The following is an 18,876-nucleotide window of genomic DNA, read 5'->3' as shown; positions in this document are numbered from 1 at the left end:
ACCATTACTTCGCTCCATTCATACATAACGGCCCACGGAAGACGGCCTAGGATGAGCGTTCCATTTCTTGTCTCAATTACTAATGCGTAGCAGCCCACAGACCACGGATTACGGCCTACGGCCCACAGAAATATCTCGGATTGTTAAGGGAGCAGATATCCGACGGACCCAGGTGCGAACTTGGATCTATGATGGCGGTGGCTCGGCACCTCTTCTCGCTCCGGCCGCCACCCCATCTTCCCCGCGGCCACTCCGTCCGAGTCCAAGTACGAGTCCGATGTCTCGCTGCTCTGAGGACGAGGACAACCAACAAGAAGGAGAAGGCGGAGGCGGAGGCGGAGGCGGAGGCAAAGGCGGCGGAGCGCCTCACGCGGCGGACACGCTCGGACTCGGAGTTCGACTGGGACCTCTACCGCCGACACGCCAGCGGAGGATGTGGTGGTCTCGGTGGGTCCCATGTGCCTGTGATGCTGGGTGAGGTGCTGCAGGCCTTCCGCGGCCTCCACCTTCGCTCCTTCGTAGCGGCAAGGATTCTTGCGGCCTCCGAGCATACACCCACGTCGGGAACTTCAAGTACGTCAAATCCGTTCTCGGCGGCGTCGACGAGGCCGTCCTTGAATCTGGCGTCGACGGCATCTTGATGGATCTCGGAATGTCCTCTATGCAGGTCTTACCATTTCTAGTGGAACCTGACTTGTTGCTCGCCTTCTGTTTGATGAATTGCCTCATGTGTTTTAGCATTGTATTGAGCAGGTGGATCGGCCGGAAAGAGGGTTTAGTGTGCTCGCCGACGGGCCTCTTGATATGCGGATGGACCCCCAGGTCGGAGCCCCTCTCTCTCTCTCTCTCTCTCTCTCTCTCCGGTGTTTTCTTTAGTTAGTATTATGTCAAAATGATTGTGTTTGTGCTGCATTGCATTCTTATGGTAGTTCGTATCTTTCTAGCGCCACTGTGGATTACGAACCATTGGACATGTCCTTTACCCTTCCTTAATTGAGTTAATTCTAAAGAGTAGTAGGAGGAAGTTTTGGTATATTATTTTGCACGGTGTGGTGTACAGATCGTTGAACTGGTGGAAAGCATCATTTCCTCTACACATTGCCGCTACAAGCCTCTGTATTGGTTGTTGTGTGTTGTTTATTTATCAACAAAATGGCCCACGTATTGCTTCTGTCCACAAATTCATGTAACATTTACATTTTAAGTTTGTCCTCTCTCGTTGTCAAAATTGGTTTATGTCGGCGAGTTGTATTTATCATTGTTGCAATCCTAGTTGTAGGCATTTGTAGAAGTAGGAGAATGGTTGTACGTTAGTGATGCATGTTATCATAAGTCGCCCAGCTCATAACAGAGACCCCAGCCTTAAGAAAGAGAGCATTCTTTTCCTTCTGCGTGTGATTGTGAGGTTCCAAACGCAATCGTTCTTTCCGTATATACTACCCTTGCTTTTCATTGAAACATTTTGTGCTAACTGATTGAGCAGGATTATGACAGGCGAGTTTGAAAGCAGAAGATATATTGAATTCATGGCCGGAGAATGAAGTGGGTCGTATCCTGCGTGATTATGGAGAAGAAAGCAACTGGCAATTCCTTCAAAAACAAATTGCTAAAGCTCGTGGGAGTGGGGGATTGCATACTACTGCTGAACTCGTTGATCTTATACGGAGAACATCTACCTCGTCAGGAGGTGAATGTGCATCAGATTTGATACCAAATATAACTACTGATAATGGTTATGTTAAAAACTTATTTCCTTTGAGAAAACTAATCTTTTCTTTTCCCTTGTTATGAAATCATTGACTTAAATTGCAGCAGGAAGACGAGGTTGGATAAAGACAGCTACAAGGGTGTTTCAAGCACTGAGGATAGCAGTTAATGACGAACTCAGGACTATAGAGGATGCCCTCTATGCTTGCTTTGACTGTCTTTCCTCTGGTGGTCTGCTCGCTGTCATCTCTTTCCACAGCTTGGAGGACAGAATTGTGAAGCGAACTTTTCTCGACATCATTAACGGCAGTGAAGTTGATGTAAGCGGTGAGTGTCGTACGGATGAAGTAAGGTCTGATGAGATTGACAATGCAGAAGCATGGTGTAAGCATAGAGTGCAAGGCAGGAATGGGACTGTGCTCACGAAGCGACCGATTACACCTTCGAAGGAGGAAGAGAAGTTGAATAGGAGGTCAAGAAGCGCAAAGCTCAGAGTTCTTCAGAAGGCCTGATGCACAAAAAGGAAAATGTTCATTCTGGGCAAAGACACCACTGCTTTATTCACGTTGAAGATTCTAGAATATCTAATCGAACTGCTGTCTGGTTGTATGCTAAAGAGATACAACTCAATATTTTATTTTCCACAATCAATAGCTTAACCAAAGGTTTAATATTAAGATTTGTATTTGTTATTCTGGAGTAAACCCTAAAAAGCTCAGAGCAACCTTTCCGTCTCTGTAGAGGAACCTTCCGTCTCTGTTTTGGTTAACACTTTTACGGCGTAAACATAGTGCAATGCATGGTATGGCTATGATTTTATGTACAAAAATATTTGACAGATAAACAGGCTTAATATCCAGCTTGTTTTGACTATTAACTTATTTTGAAAATAGTCGATTTAAAGCATTCACCTTCTACTAAATATGTCCGTGAGTATAGAAATGTGTTGACAAGGCCCAAATATGTGGCCGCAGTCCAGCTAGCATTTATGATTCGTTAGTTAGAATCTTGATAAGGCCCAGTATATTTGGCCCAGTCCTACTTGCATTTATAACTCATTAGTGTTTTGATACCGTTCAAAATATTTGAGCTCAGTCTCACTTAACATTTATAACTCATTGGATTCTAAACTATGGCTCAAAATAGTTTAGCCCGGTTATTATTATCAGAATCTCTACTTCTTAATATTTTAAGTCATATTCTCCTTTTCAACAAATACAAGACTATTAGGATCTCATACCTAAATAAGTTTAGCAAGTAGATTGTCACGGTTGTTGAGTCACTGCTTAAATAACTTTGGTCCTCACTATAAATAATCATATACATCCATCTTAAGTATCAAACCATCTTAACTATCAAATATATTTCTCTAAAGTTTCAAAACATTTGATATTTTATCCTTGATAATAATAAGTACCATAAATTGATGATTGATTACTATACTTTTTAATTTTTTTAAAATATAAATATACGACTTATATATATAGAATGAAATATGAAATAGTACCATATAAAATAAAAAAAAACCTTCATAGCATATTTTTTTTATAAATAAAAGTCCAATGTAAATATAGCCCATCAACTAACAAAAATAGATAAGTTTATCAATTTACAAGTTAAAATGATAGGTATACTAATTAAATTTTGGAAAAGATCGATTTGATATTTATTTAGTGTGTGTGTATTATTATTATTATATATATAAAAAAATAATCGAGGCACGTGTGGAAAAGTAACACCAGCTTATGCGTTGTTATAAATATAGAACGAGAAAATCAGATGGATGGTTTAGTTTATGCAAAATCTCTTATTATTATTGATTTTAATTTAGATTAGGATTGGATAGCCTTCCCAATTGGTGGTTAATAACGAGGAAATTACGAGACTGTTATGTACATATGATTTGCTAGAATTCCTTACCTGTCCAAAATCAATCGGTGGCTGGTCGGCGTCGTTCGGCCGATCCTACATGCGACCATCGCCCGAGACCCTACCGGCGAGTAGCTGCCACCCCGCCTCGGTCTCCCCCCCTTTCCCTCTCCCCCTGCTCCGGGCTCCGGGTTCGTATCTAATCGAGGCGCTTGCTCGCTCTCCCCTCCGCTAATCGATTCAGATAAAATATCTAGGGTTTCGGAGTTTGACTAGAAAATTGCTTGCTTAATATTTAGTTTTCTCTCTTCAACTCTCTCCAATTAACTCAACTGATTGTTGCGTTTTCTTTCCCTACCTATTTCTAAGCTATTTGCAGGAGGACAGGATTTTTTTTTTTTTTTCTGTCGAGAAAGTTATAGAATATTGTGATAAAGTGACAGAATGTTTTTATTAGGTTAGGGATTATTCTGTCAAAAAATCATTGAATTCTGACACAAAGGAATCTATCTAAATGGAACATGTAAGATTATCAGGTAGAGGCTGTGGTACAGGTTTTTTATTTATGTTGAATAACAGGCATTTACTTTGGAATTTCGTTTCTTTCTTTGAAGGTAATGTATGCTATTGTTAAAAAAAAGAAAAAAAAAAAAAGGGTGGGCCAAGAGCGGCTCTTTGCAAAAAAATTTGAAATTTAGAAATGTATAGACTATAGAGACCTCCTCAACTATCGGCCATTTTAAAGTAAGCCTCAGAGGCTTAACTTTTTTATTGACACCACCCTGTACTTTAATTTGTTTTTGTTTAAGTTATTTTGGTCATTTGATTGCGGATTTTGTAAAGTAATAAGCGTCTCCATCAAATTTTACAGCTCTAACCACTTTTCAGTTTGAAAGAAGTGTGGATTTTATTACGACCAATAGCTAATGAAGCTGTTAATTTTAAGGAAATCTACAATTCAAGCGACTCTGCTAAGTTAAAATCAATAGATCAAGGTTGACAGGGTGTCAGTCAAAATAATAATAATAGTAGTAAAAAAAAGGGGGGAAAAAAACACAAAGGAGCCTAATTCAAAATCTCCTTAGTCTCCATGCGTTTTGTTTAATTCTAACTTGTGAGGTGACTGCATTGCTGCCTTAGTTGGCACTCCTTGCATTTTTCAGTTGCTATTTGAGGTCCATGTCATTGGCAATTATTGGCTAGTTGACTGCTGGGCGCTTAATATAAACTCTTTGGTATGATACCCTTTCAGGGAGCATTTCTAGTGGGTTGAAGATGAATCTCCAAGCTCATATGTCTGGGGAGATCTCTCTATCTTATTAGATGCAAAATCCCACAAATCTCCACATGGATCCTGAATTCCAAGCACAACGAGATGCTATACGTAAAATGATGTAAGCTTGTCAATAAAGTTCAGCTTTCACTACTCGTCCTTTTTCTACTTCCTTTCTAAATATCAAGGAGCATAAATTCAACATCAGCTATTAATGAGACCCATTTAAAGGTATAATAGGGCGTAAAAATCAAGGAATCACGTAATGGACCCCTCACCTTTTTTGATGACGTAACCAACGTCTTTGTGGATTTTAGTGTTTACTCTCCAAATCGTTTGCGGAGCAAAGTCCGGGAGTTTATTCCATTTAAGAGGCCGTCCCCATTGTGATGATGTATTCATTTGCTTGGCCTCATTCTCACTAATTTGAAGGGTAAGTGTACTTAGGGGCCGTTTGGTTCAAGGTTTGTAATATTCCTGGAATATTGTATATTTTACAATTGGAATGGCAAATTTGTACTATCTTATCATGACACTTGGGTTGGGAGGTTGTTAAGAACTAGTGTATTCTTATAAATGGATTGCTAATGATTACCATCAAATATGAAAATGAGAATACCTCCTAATCCTTAATAATCTAGTATCCCTACCACCTAGGAATCTACAATGATTCCACTACTTCATTAACACCTTTTACACCTACCCAACTTGAGTTGAATGATAATAATTTGAATATTTTCAATAGAAAATATGGATGATTACCGGAATATTATAAATTGTAAACCAAACGGGCCCTTTGCATCATTTGGCTCTCATGCTGTTGTGCTGATATAGGCACCTCAAATTCGGTGCATACAACAACAATTTTTAGGTAGCCGATAGGCTATCAGCGTAAGATGGCTGGCTGGCTAATTTGATGCTCATCCTATCTATTTGATATTTCCTCTCTCAACTCTTGGTATTAGTGTTAGATGTATTGCCTAGAGTTGGATGTGTTGTCTAGAGGATATGATTTTTATTAGTATACGGATGTGCTGATGATGACTTTTGAGTGGATATCATCGTATAGTGAATCGAAGCATGTGTAAGTGCTGTGTTGGAAAGAATATTTTAGGTACATATGCCATGTTCATGTTGATTTCTATTGGTATGGTATGGTACCATTTTATATTAGCCTGTGCTTGTGACACACAAGCGGCCTTCTGCATTGGCATGTTATGTGGCACAAACAGCATTGCGTGCCGGTTCATTGCAGGCATAGTACATACCAGCATATGTAATGCCTAATCAGTCCTCTTGTTGAACTTTGAATTAATTTGACAAGATAAGAAATCAGCTCGCTTCGGCCTCGTTTGACTATACATTTTCTTTTTTTACCCCTCAAATTCTTTGTGATTGAGTGCACTAGCTTATGGGTTTCTTTAGTGTTGTTATTGTTAGTTAATTAACAAACTCGTCTCTTCTTTAAAAAGGAAAAAAAGAAATGACAAAAGCCACTACTAGAATTTGTTTTGGTTGGCTCAAATCACATTGAATGTATTAAAAAAGAAAAGGTAAGGTTACTAAATGAGGCCCTAGAATTTTGTTGTTTACTTTACTAAGTACTGCTATAACGGAGTTCAGGAAGTTGACAGAAAGTGGAAGTGAACTTAGAAACATCCTTTCGTTTTTTCCCATTGCATCTTTATTGTTGTTCGAACTGTTACCTACATTGTTGGCTTTCCAGTAGAGTCTAATATTGCTAATTTTCTTTTTTCTACCATTTATTTCTTGCTAGATATTTATATTAAAAAAATCTTTAGAATTGTGATGTCACGTTTTTGGTACTGAACAGCTAATTTTTCTCCTGTAGGCATCAACATTATAATTTATATTCATTTGTCCTAGGATTTACTAGATGCAAACATTATAGTATTAAGCATTTACTTGATGTCGGTCCATAGTCTATTGGTTCCTCTTTCAGTTAATGGGAGACCTACCTCATTTACTAGCATATGCTATGCTAGTTGATCCATTTAATCAAAAAAAGCTGGGACAAACTAGGAAAGCAAGGTTTAATTTCACAAATTACGCAAAATGATGAGTCTTGTTAACTTCTTTAGTGTTGGATCTTCATTAAATACATAAAAATAAGCATTTCGAGTACTTGTATGACAATTGTGAATATTTGGACACTTGCAGCTACAATTATCTAGAGAGAAAAAATCCTTTCTCTCATGAATGGCTGCATAGGCTACCGGAGCTTGCAAAGCGGTTGGAAGAGCAAATATATAAGGGAGCTGTAACGAAGGTACTGTTTGTGCTTTAACTTTGTTGCAAGAAGATCTTTTGGAAGTAAAGTTTCTATTATATGTTAAAGAACCAAATCTCATGTCTATTGTCCCTATTTTCCTCTAGCATCATTGTGTTTCTTTGCAAATTTTAGATTAAATAAAAAGATAATAGAGTATTTGTCGGCAACATGATTTTTTTCATTCCTACAATCCTGCTGAAACTGTGTATCATTTTGTGACCAGGAAAATTACTTGAAAATGGTGATGGGGCCGGTTGAGCACCTTTTTCAGTCTATCTATAAAAATATTCAGAACCACAGCGATCCTTCAACACATCATCTAACACCTTCTTCAACCGTCAATATGATGATCCCAACACCTGGTATACCCCAAAGTGCAAGTATAAATTCTATATATTCTTCTTCTGTGGATAACCACACTAGTAGCACTTTTGGTGCTGGTATGATGCCTGAAACAACCAAATTACTACCAGCTTCAAATAGCTCAGCTGAAGTTGGGCGTAGTATCTCCTTCATCTCATCCAGTGGCACGTCTTTGTAACACACTTCCTCGTCTGAGACAATTCTTTTTCTTTTGTGCTGTTAATAAATTTCTTTTTACTGTTTTTAGGGCTGATTTCTAATGGATACCAACCCACTAGCTGTACTAACCTGGCATCCTCTGCTTCGGCACTACCACAAGAACTAAGTCAAATGATTCCAACTCCTATATTTAACAACATAGAGACCCTGTGTGTGGATTCTGAAGATTCTAATGGAGGTGGTTTTTCCAACATTAATTCTGTTGTCACTTCGCGCATGCAACAGCAGAAGCAATATGGTGGAAGTCAGAGTGGGAACTTCTTGAATATTGGAGGTCATATTGGTGCTGGAATCCGGTCCAACATGCAGCAAAGTCCTGCTGCATGTGGTTTTTCAAATGGATGTATGAATGGTGGAATAGGGTTGCTCGGGAGCAACAGTCAGATTCTTACTGACTCAGCTACTTACAATTTTTCTCCAAAATCTCTACAGCAGCACTTTGGTCAGCCACAACACCAATCAGTGATAGGTAGTACTCTCTGGCTCCTTTGAACTTGCTAGTTTTGCTTCATGTTCCCCTAACTGCTTTTAGGGATGTGCTACTGCTCTTGGCATGAAATTCTGCTGATCTAGTTATGTCTTAGTTACTGATATATTATATGAAGCCTCTTTGTTCTCTTCATTTTTTATGTCTCTTAAGAATGTATTTTTGTTCTTGCGTGCAGCATCCTTACCCCAGCAGGTATTGCCGGTGCTGGATGGTAATTATGCATTGAGGCCAGCTAATGTAGCTAGTTCAGCAAGTCGTTATGGTCCATCTTCACCTGTTTTATCATCATCGAGTAACCCAAACATGAATACGAGAAACATTGGTTCTCAGTTTAGAATAAATCCAACAGTGCTGAACCATCAAGAAAACATGAAGGAATTGCAGCCTCTTGCCAGATCTCAAGTGTCGATTCATCCACAAAAGGTCAATTCACAAGTAATGCATGAACCTGTGGCTGTATCCCACGATGAGTCGTTCCTTCCACGAGTAACTAAAGAAGCTCACTCAGAATCCGAACGCTCCATGCCACAAAGTGATTACCATAGGCAAGTAAAGTGGCTGCTGTTCTTGTTCCATGCTCGGAAATGTTCATATCCAGCTGGAGCTTGTCCAGAAGGACGCTGTGTAGAAACACAGAAGCTAGTGAGGCATATGGAAGCCTGTAACGTAAAACAATGCAAATACCCTAGATGTTGGGATTCCAGAAAAATTCTTTTTCATTTTAAGCAATGCCGCTCAGAAACTTGTCCTTTATGCGGCCCTGCACGCAAGTTCTTGATAGCTAATAGTAAGAAATCAGTCAGCGCTCCGCTTACACATTGTTCGGTGAGTCACATAAACGGTTCACAGAGAAGAGCAGACACTGTCAGACCTAAGACTGATATTCAACAATCCTCACCAAAGCGCATGAAGGTGGACCATATGTCCCCTTCTGTTCAAGAGAGTGAAAGATCTGTTTCACATAGAAGTATCAATGGAACAGACACAGTGAGAACTAAGAATGATATTCAGCAGTCCTCACCGAGGCGCATGAAGGTGAACCATATGCATGCTTCCTCTCAAGAAAGTGAAACATCTCTTTCTGTTCCTTTTGCGAATCTATTGCATGTCAATCAGAAGGAACATTATGAAGTGGTTGCACAGAATGACCTTGCTGTTTCCACAATCCCTGAGTCCACTGAAGCGAAGATATTCTTAGACTTGCATGCTGGAAAGGAAAATTCAGCTAGCCATGGCTGTAATATTGATGGGAGTGCTCATGTGCAGAGACCAAATGCTGATGCTGGTGTTTCAGATGAGGTTGATTGTCATGTCAAGCAAGAATTCTGCATGACTGAGAATGAGATCAATCAGAAGAATGCCAAAGCTAAGCTGGAAATGAATGATTCGCTGACAGACCCTTCAGATAGAAGTAAATCAGGCAAACCGAAGGTCAAAGGTGTTTCGTTGACGGAGTTGTTCACTCCAGAGCAAATTAGGGATCACATTGCTGGCCTGAGGAAATGGTTCGGTCAGGTTTGTTTCTGGATTTTCAAATTATTAGTTTACTGCAATGGTAGCAACTAGTCATGAGTCAGATTTTGCTCTCGCATTAATCAGTAACTTTCTTGCTTAGCTTTCTTCTCTATTGAGAATGTGCTTTTGGAATTATTAGTGAGTTTTCTTTCGTACCTTTTTTTTTGTATGATTCTGATCTTGTTCTCTGTGTCCTTTCTGCCTTCTGCTGGCTCTAATTTTTCATTAAAGATATTAATATTAGATGTTCATTATGAAGCACTAAGTCCATATCACTTGATAAATCATAAATCAAATTGGTCTTTTAGAAAAGGAGACAACGATTTTACCAGTTGGCTTATCTTGAAATGCTTAAGATGATAGTTATATTCTTGTTCCATATCTTTGAGGCTCTGCCTTCTCTGCGAGTGGTTCTTAGAAAAGCTTATGAATTTCTGCTGAATTGTTTTCTTTCTATCATATTATTGGCATCATTTTACATTAGTTCTTCTCAAACAGAGTAAGGCGAAGGCTGAAAAGAATCAAGCAATGGAACATTTGATGAGCGAGAACTCATGCCAGTTATGCGCAGTGGAAAGGCTTAACTTTGAACCCACACCAATTTATTGCTCACCTTGTGGTGCTCGAATAAAACGAAATGCAACTTATTATTCATATGGAAGTGGTGAAACTCGACAATTCTTCTGCATTCTGTGCTATAATCAGGCTCGTGGTGACACCATTGAGGTAGATGGTACTCAATTTCAGAAGGCGAAATTTGAGAAGAAGAGAAATGATGAGGAAACAGAAGAATCTGTAAAGTTCTACATTCTGGGTGTTTTTGTTCTCTCCTCTTCCCTCCCTCTTTGCTCTAGAAAATTAACCGCTTCTTTGTTTTTTTGTCTGTGTGGGTGTATTAGTTTTTGGGTGCTATAAAAAATTGTCCAGCCCAAGACCTGTATAATTGTTTATGTTTTATGCAGTGGGTTCAATGTGATAAATGTGAAGCTTGGCAGCATCAAATATGCGCTCTCTTTAATGGCCGAAGAAATGATGGAGGACAGGCGGAGTACACTTGCCCTAAGTGCTATGTTGAGGAGGTAGAGAGAGGTGAACGTACCCCTTTGCCCCAGAATGCTGTTCTTGGGGCAATGGATCTGCCAAGGACTGTTCTCAGCGATCACATAGAACAAAGGCTCTTTAAGAGGCTTAAGCAAGAGAAACAAGATCGAGCAAGACAACTTGGAAAAGATTATGATGAGGTCAGTGTGATAAAATTTTCTGCGGTTTTTGTGGGAACTTATATCTGTGTTGAATATAATATGCGTACTTTTAGAAAAAGAACAACAAGAGCAGTTTTAATGGTTGATTGTTAAGAACCACTACTGAATCTAGTACAAACACATCACATAAGTGCAAATTCTGATTTATGAAAATTTAGAAATTTCTTGAAGAACGTGTAACTTTGTGCCATAATCCAGAAGAAGTTCATTACATCAGAAAAATTTTGTCCAGGTACTTGATTATTTGACCATAAAGAGCATGAAAATAACCTGCTTTTCAGTATGATGTTGTGTCATTCAAGTCATCAGATGCTAAAAGCTGTTCCTTATATCATTCTTTCAAGTACATGGAGGTTGTATATCTTGTACTTAGGCATTCCTTAGAATACCAATAATGCTGAACACTAAAAGCTTCCATCTTTCTCCTGTGTTTGCACTTCAACTTGGCTTGTTCGAAAACTCCATTAAACTCTAGCACCAGTGCTGCTTGTTAAGCTGTAACCTTATTTCTTCTCTGCTCACTTACGTGTTCCACACTGACCTCTTACTTGATTTTTTGCTTTGTTATTGAAAGAGGCATCTAATGTTTGGTTCATATTTGTAAGTGTGTTAGTTATCTTGGTCTGAAAAACTAGTTATTCTTGAAACTAATGTCTCTCAATATAATTGGGGAGAGAAATAGATAGATATGGTTTAGTCACTATCTGGTCCAATCACACATATACTTGCTCTAACTGGATTTCTGGTTCTATGTTGCTAATATTATTAGATTTTGTTGACATAATGCTGTTTCTTTGCACCGCTTTTTTTTGGGTGTCTTGATATTAATCATGATACTTACATCTCTTTACTCCCTTCATCTTCATGTATACTATAATTGTGCTATTTTAGTTATTTGTCCTGTTGGTCTCGTTAGTCTGATATTTCAGTTCTCTATATTTTGTATACTAAAGTATAATTTCCTTGACTACTGTTCTTATACACATATCAGGTACCAGGGGTGGAAGGACTTGTAGTTAGAGTTGTGTCATCAGTTGACAAGAAGCTGGAAGTGAAACAACAGTATTTAGAACTATTTAAAGAAGAGAATTGCCCAACAGAGTTTCCATATAAATCCAAGGTAAATAAAGCTTTATATTAATGACTTTGTTTTTGACACTTGTTTCTTCTTGTCCTCTAATATAGGAACAATATCTACCATTCATTCTAGGAAAAGAAAGAAAAGAAAATGTTATGACAGGTCCAATTGTTTATATTTACATACAAATATTGTGCAGGCTATATTGTTATTCCAGAAGATAGAGGGAGTAGAAGTTTGCCTCTTTGGCATGTATGTCCAAGAATTCGGTTCAGAATGCCCTTTTCCTAACCAACGGCGCATTTATCTCTCCTACCTGGACTCTGTGAAGTACTTCAGGCCTGAGATAAAAACAGTGACTGGAGAAGCTCTACGTACTTTTGTTTACCATGAAATTCTGGTACTTTGATCTTTGAACTTGAGTTTTTTGATCAACAGTCCACCTCTTTGTGATTCTTCTGTCTCGTACACTATCCAAGACCTGATACGGATTTTAATTTTTATGTGTCTGTAGATAGGGTATCTTGAATATAGTAAGAAGCGCGGGTTCACGAGCTGCTACATATGGGCTTGTCCTCCTCTGAAAGGTGAAGATTACATCCTATACTGTCATCCTGAGATTCAGAAAACCCCAAAATCTGACAAACTGCGGGAGTGGTGAGTGTGAGGGGTCATGGGTTTCAATTTGTTTGCTGGTTCTTTATTTGCTTATATTAAATGTCTTCATTGTGTTCTCCTTGTTATCTCCTCTTCTCAGGTACTTATCAATGCTTCGGAAAGCTACTGCGGAGAATATTGTCATAGAAACTACAAATTTATATGATCACTTTTTTATATCCATGGGGGAATCCAAAGCTAAGGTCACTGCATCTCGGTTGCCATACTTTGATGGAGATTATTGGCCGGGGGCAGCGGAGGATATGATCAATCAACTCCGTCAAGAAGAAGATGGTAGAAAACAAACCAAGGGGAAAATTAAAAAGATGATTTCAAAAAGGACTCTCAAAGCTGCTGGTCATACTGATCTTTCTGGCAATTTCTCCAAGGATGCTTTATTGATGCAAAAAGTAAATTACCTACTCTGGTCCTAGCTTTTTTTACCAAAAAAAATAGAGATTCATAATATTTTAGTCAAACCGTAGATCTGGCTAAATTATCTTTTTTATTAGTTTTCAGTGACGGTGATCTATTAGTAAAATTATCTTTTTTATTAGTTTTCAGTGACGGTGATCTATAAGTTTGGACTTTCTGTTTCCTATTTGTCGCACTTCGTTTTTAGATAATATATTCTACATTACATTGGCTCCTCATGCGGTTTGTCAATGACCAATCTTTTTTTTTGGGGTGGGGTCTTAGCTTGGTGAGACAATTTGCCCAATGAAGGAAGATTTCATCATGGTTCATCTGCAGCATGCTTGCACCCACTGCTCTCTTCTTATGGTCTCTGGGACACGATGGGTGTGCAACCAATGCAAAAAGTTCCAACTCTGTGACAAGTACGTTATTTTTTTTTTCTTTTTCACCGAATGCATATTATCAAGGTAGTAAAACAAAGTAGTAATATATATATATATATATATATATATATATGTAGAGAGAGAGAGAGAGAGAGAGAGTTCATCTGCGGTGCTTTCGGAAGTACATAGTTCAACTTTTGGGCTCTTGGATCCACAATAATGCCACCACTAAATAGTAAACCCTAGGCATCCAGGGGCACAAAAGTTAGGAGTACCATATTTCCAGAAGCACACTAGCTCAATTATATACATATATTTGTATGTATGTGTATATAACTATATATATATAGAGATAGAGCAAAGCTGCTATGCTCCTAATCCATTTTCGATGATAGAATTTCCGAATCGACAATCCGCTTTGTTATACTTGATCTAGCATATTTGAAGTATCTAGAAAATAAATTTTACGATTTTTCGATATCATTTACCTAGCGATCGAAATGGTTCAAAATCAATGGCTGAAAATAAAAAATTTCACAAAAGGTGATAATATAGAATTAAAATTTTCGATCAGAGATATTGATCATGCGGTAGATAGTACAGAGAATTTTCTATTAAAATTTCATCTTATTTGGATACTTCTACACCGTTAAACTTGGAAACGGTAGACATCAACCACTAAAAATTATTGATTTTGAACCCTTTTGATCGTTAGATAAATGATATCGAAAAATTACAAAAAATTATTTTTGAAATATTTCAAATACGCTAGATTAAGTCTATCAAAGCGGATCGTTGATTCGAAAATTCTATCATCGAAAATGGCTTAGGAGGACAGAAGCCTCCGTGCTGCTAAGAGCACAGCAGCCCTGCTCATGTATGTGTGTGTGTGTGTGTGTGTGTGTGTGTGTGGAGTCCGGCTACTATACTATTGATAGTACTAAGCTCTTGGTACTATCAAGTTTTCTGCCGTTAGATCTATCCTTTGATCATTTCCACCTGTTAAATTATACTATTCAAGCAACCACCCACTCAACCCTAGGGGACCACTATCATCCTAATCGCACATCTTTTTATCCAACGGCTGAAAACTCGATAGTACCAAACGCTTGGTACTATCGATAGTAGCATAATTCTATATATATGTCTATGTGTGTGTGTATATATATATATATATATATATATATATATATATATATATATATATATGTATGTATGTATGTATATTTAAGTAGGAAAACACTAGATCTAACAAACTGGAGATTACGACCGGAATTTTTTCCCAATGTATTGTCAATTTGATTGAACAGAAGTTGCTGAGTAATCACTTTGAATTATATTTTAAACCAACCTCAACAACCTGCCCGCCTTTACCTGTTACTAATAGAAGTATATGTTAAACTTGAAGTGAGAAATATTTCAGTGACTAGCTGATATTCTATTTATTTAAATTTAACTTTCTAGTTTCTTTGTAGATGTCATGATGCAGAACAAAGACTTGATGTGAGGGATAGACATCCAGTTAATAGCAGGGACAAGCATAATCTGTATCCAGTAAGTAATCAGAGACCAACTCCTTAGTAATTATTTACTTACAGCAGCTGTTTGTCTATCTCTAGAACAATAGGTCTCCTTAGTAATTATTTACTTACAGCAGCTGCTTGTCTATCTCTAGAACAATAGTAGACCTATCTAGAACAGTAGTTAACCTATTGATACTCCTAATTAGGTTGAAATAAATGATGTGGCCGCTGACACAAAGGATGAAGATGAGATACTAGAAAGCGAGTTCTTTGACACGCGGCACGCATTCTTGAGTCTTTGTCAAGGAAACCATTATCAGTATGATACACTACGCCGAGCTAAACACTCCTCGATGATGGTTTTATATCACCTCCATAATCCGACTGCCCCTGCATTTGTTACCACATGCCGCATGTGCCACCACGACATTGAGGCTGGTCAGAGTTGGCATTGTGAAACTTGTCCCGACTTTGATGTATGCAGTACTTGTTATCAGAATGAAGGCAGTGTTGATCACCCTCATAGATTAACGAATCAATTATCCATGTCTGATCGTAATGCGCAGAATAAGGAAGCTCGGCAACAACGTGTTTTACAGGTACTTTTTGCCTACAAGATATTTAACATTTGACATATGTGAAATTGTATGATACCCATAATTGTTTATTGGTCGGCACAACATTTTTATATAATCAGAGATGCCTCACAAATTTTTACTGTTTTATTTTACTACTTTGTTAGATGCTTGAGATTTAATGTCTTTGTTGTTAGGATTTATTGTGGTTCCAGGGTGTTGGACTGGCATGTGTACAAAGAGTAGAAAGGCTGACAATTAACGTTCTAGATAGACAATAAAAAGTGGAAAGGTCGACAATTAATGTAACTAGCTAATGTGTCATACTCAGGAATTGCTAACCTAGTTATAGAAAGCAACGACAACTATATGGCGCCATTCTTTTGGTATTTGAAAACCACTATTTCTGTGATCTATTAACAGTTTAACAGTATATGCACCTTTGCTGGTTGATTTAATGGTGTTCCCTATAGTAAAACAAACAATCTAGCTGTGATTAGATGACTTGATTGTTAGGAAATTATGTATTCCTTGCCAACATGTGGAAATGTTCACCTTACATCAATTGTTTTCTCTGGCTAAGGAAAGTGTATACAAAATAAAGTTCAAGAATTGCACATGGTGGTTGGTGTTTTCTCTCTCTCTCTCTCTCTCTCTCTCTCTCAAGAACTTGCAGGATGTTCTTGGTAGGTGGTAGTGTCAGGATAACAAGGGGTATATCTCTAATCTTCTGTCCAGAAAATGTTCTGATAGTGGTGTGATCAGTAAATCTGATGATCATTATCTGTTTCAGTGAAATTGTTAATTAGAGCTATCTATCTTCAACATAGGAGAGATGTATGCTAGTAGATAAGAGAAATATAGGTCCTGCTAGATTGCAAGTTCAACTTGTATCCATTAAAGAATTGTGCCTTTAGACGTAGGTTTGGTAATGGAAGGGTAGTTATTAACTCTTTGGAAGAAAAATCCGTGATCAAAAGAAAATTTGGTAGTGTTTATAGGCTTCTGCATACTTTTGGTTTTACTATGAAATTGTCTCCCCATTTTGCACTCAATGATTATTTTGTGTGCTACAGCTTCGGACAATGCTGGACCTTTTGGTGCATGCTTCACAATGTCGCTATCCGCATTGCCAATACCCCAACTGCCGCAAAGTTAAGAAACTTTTTCGCCACGGTATGCAATGCAGACTACGTGCTTCAGGAGGTTGCAATCTGTGTAAGAGGATGTGGTATCTTCTTCAGCTGCATGCCCGAGCTTGTAGAGAGTTGGAGTGTACTGTGCCACGTTGCAAGTGCGTAGAGATGAACCCATCTTAGATTATTTATTCCACCTTGTTTCTTTTTTACCTGTTTCATTTTGCTTCGCTATATTGACATCATTATTTTTTTCTTCGTCCATCATATATCCAGGGATTTGAAAGAGCATTTTAGAAGGTCGCAGAAGCAATCTGAATCGAGGCGGAGGGCAGCTGTGATGGAGATGATGAGACAGAGAGCCACGGAAGTTGCTTCGGCCAACACTGGATAAGCCCCAAGTCTATACAGAAGAATAAACTGCCTCAACAGACATCTTATTTTTCAGAGGGGAGTCATTAGAAGGATAGCTACCTGTGTACAGAATAGGTAGGCCTTTTCAACAAGCTTCTTGTGGAGATCTCCAACCTCTTTGCGTTTTTTCTCTATGTGGAGCATAAGAATCAGAGATGAAGGTTGCTGATCTTTTTTATCCATCTCCTGTGCTCACCGTGTTTGACCAACCTGATTAGATTTGTTGATAGATCTTGAGGCCCTTCTGGGTGATTCATTTATCTATCCTGTACTGCAAAAGCTGGTTGTATATAAATTTTGGATGTGTAGTTCACGGTAACGTGTTTCTGCTTTTCTTTTCTTTTTGTTTCTCTCTCTCTCTCTCTCTCTCTTGTAAATAACTCCCTTTCTCATCTTTATTTGGGAGGGTTTAGGGAGATAAATAGGATTGAAAGCGATTGCATGTTTAAATTTGTCCCATGCTGTAGAACGAGCTCTATTTAAAATGAAGAAATGAATAAATTATTCTGCAATGCAGCTGTGATGTGATTATAACTTTCAAATCCCCGACGGACATTCTTAAAGAGTCTACGACATGGCTATTTGCGTCCCCCAGAAATGTGGGTTCAATAGGGGCCAACAAATTATACCTTATAATAAACTCATTATTTCAGCATTTTTTGGTGGCTTATCTACTAGGCAATTAATGACACCGGTGATGAAAATCCACTATGTCATGTTAACAAGTTTTATTGCGCCAATTTCACGTCAAAGTTTTAGCAACAGCTATCGTTGTCAACTTTTTTTGCACCAAGTTGACACCCAATTTTTAGTAACTACTAATTTTAATATATCCGTCAGGTACGATGCTACCTCTGTTTTGCCGTATTATAGAACTACAGTATTGAAACTATAATATACTACGGTACTATAGTAATAGTAGTCAATAGTAGCACTACAGTAATAGTCTAATAGAGCTATATTATCTTAACAATATCTAATTGACAGAATAGTCAGTACAGGTGGCGTTCGGAGGGTGCCTTATTCCACGTGGCGTTGCGAAGTTGTGCCTGCTCTCTCTCCCCCCAAACCCTTAACCGCCCCCCCCACCCTTCGCTTTCTCTCTCTCCCCCTCTCTTCGGTCTCTCCTTTCCCCTCCGCTCTCTCTCTCCCCGACTGAACCGTCCCTTCCTCTTTCTCTCTCCTCCTCCCTACCTTTGGGCCCGAACGCGTCCCCCTTCTCTCTTTCCTGAAGCGTACCCATCTCTCTCTAACTCGGTTTTTCTCTCTTGGTCTTCGAACCGGTAACCGAGCTCCTCCATCTCTCTACCCACTCTCTCTCACCGTCTCTCTACCTCCCTCTCTCTCTCCTCCTCTCTCGCGCGCGCGTCGTGTCCCTGTCGCTCTCTCTCCGCGCTCTGCTGAGGGCCTCTCTCTTCGATCTGAGCAGGAGTCTACAAGTGACCCCTACTCCTATACCTTTGGGCTCTACAGGTGATGCGTTCTCGCTCTTCCTGTCCCTATCCCTCTTTCTCTATGCGATCTGCTAGCGGTCCTCTCTTCGATCTTGGAGAGATCGGTGGTGATCCTATCTGCCCAGAAGGGGCTACATGTGACCCCTGCCTCTATACCTATGAACTCTACAGGTGATATCCTCTCTAGCTCTGTATGTACTGTTGTGTTCTCTCTCTTGCTGCAGTCCACATTGCCCGTCGCCCTAGGC

General features: G+C 38.8%; 2 protein-coding genes across 4 annotated transcripts; both read left to right on the top strand.

The window, feature by feature from the left end:
• LOC109706925 (ribosomal RNA small subunit methyltransferase H) lies at positions 147-2,493 on the top strand. Its single transcript, XM_020227947.1, is given in 5 exon segments — positions 147-537; positions 540-667; positions 754-822; positions 1,495-1,687; positions 1,816-2,493. Coding segments are annotated over 5 exon segments (1,143 nt in total). The 5' UTR covers positions 147-188; the 3' UTR covers positions 2,220-2,493.
• Positions 3,555-17,686, top strand: LOC109703907 (probable histone acetyltransferase HAC-like 1). Of its 3 annotated transcripts, none has more exons than XM_020224645.1 (17): positions 3,555-3,767; positions 4,829-4,970; positions 7,031-7,139; positions 7,366-7,669; positions 7,753-8,193; positions 8,390-9,729; positions 10,228-10,524; positions 10,692-10,970; positions 11,983-12,111; positions 12,269-12,469; positions 12,584-12,726; positions 12,827-13,136; positions 13,426-13,565; positions 15,002-15,080; positions 15,256-15,648; positions 16,701-16,918; positions 17,037-17,686. In XM_020224645.1, exons 2-17 carry the CDS (start codon positions 4,900-4,902, stop codon positions 17,152-17,154), a joined length of 4,572 nt encoding a protein of 1,523 aa, XP_020080234.1. In that variant the 5' UTR covers positions 3,555-3,767; positions 4,829-4,899; the 3' UTR covers positions 17,155-17,686. The 3 variants fall into 3 exon arrangements, with proteins under 3 accessions (XP_020080234.1, XP_020080246.1, XP_020080237.1); XM_020224648.1 differs by having other exon boundaries at positions 3,559-3,767; positions 7,366-7,504; XM_020224657.1 differs by lacking the exon at positions 4,829-4,970 and having other exon boundaries at positions 3,557-3,767.

The sequence above is a fragment of the Ananas comosus genome, linkage group 2 (genome assembly GCF_001540865.1).
Source record: "Ananas comosus cultivar F153 linkage group 2, ASM154086v1, whole genome shotgun sequence".
Taxonomy (NCBI): domain Eukaryota; kingdom Viridiplantae; phylum Streptophyta; class Magnoliopsida; order Poales; family Bromeliaceae; genus Ananas; species Ananas comosus.
This window is presented reverse-complemented; position numbering and strand designations above follow the sequence as displayed.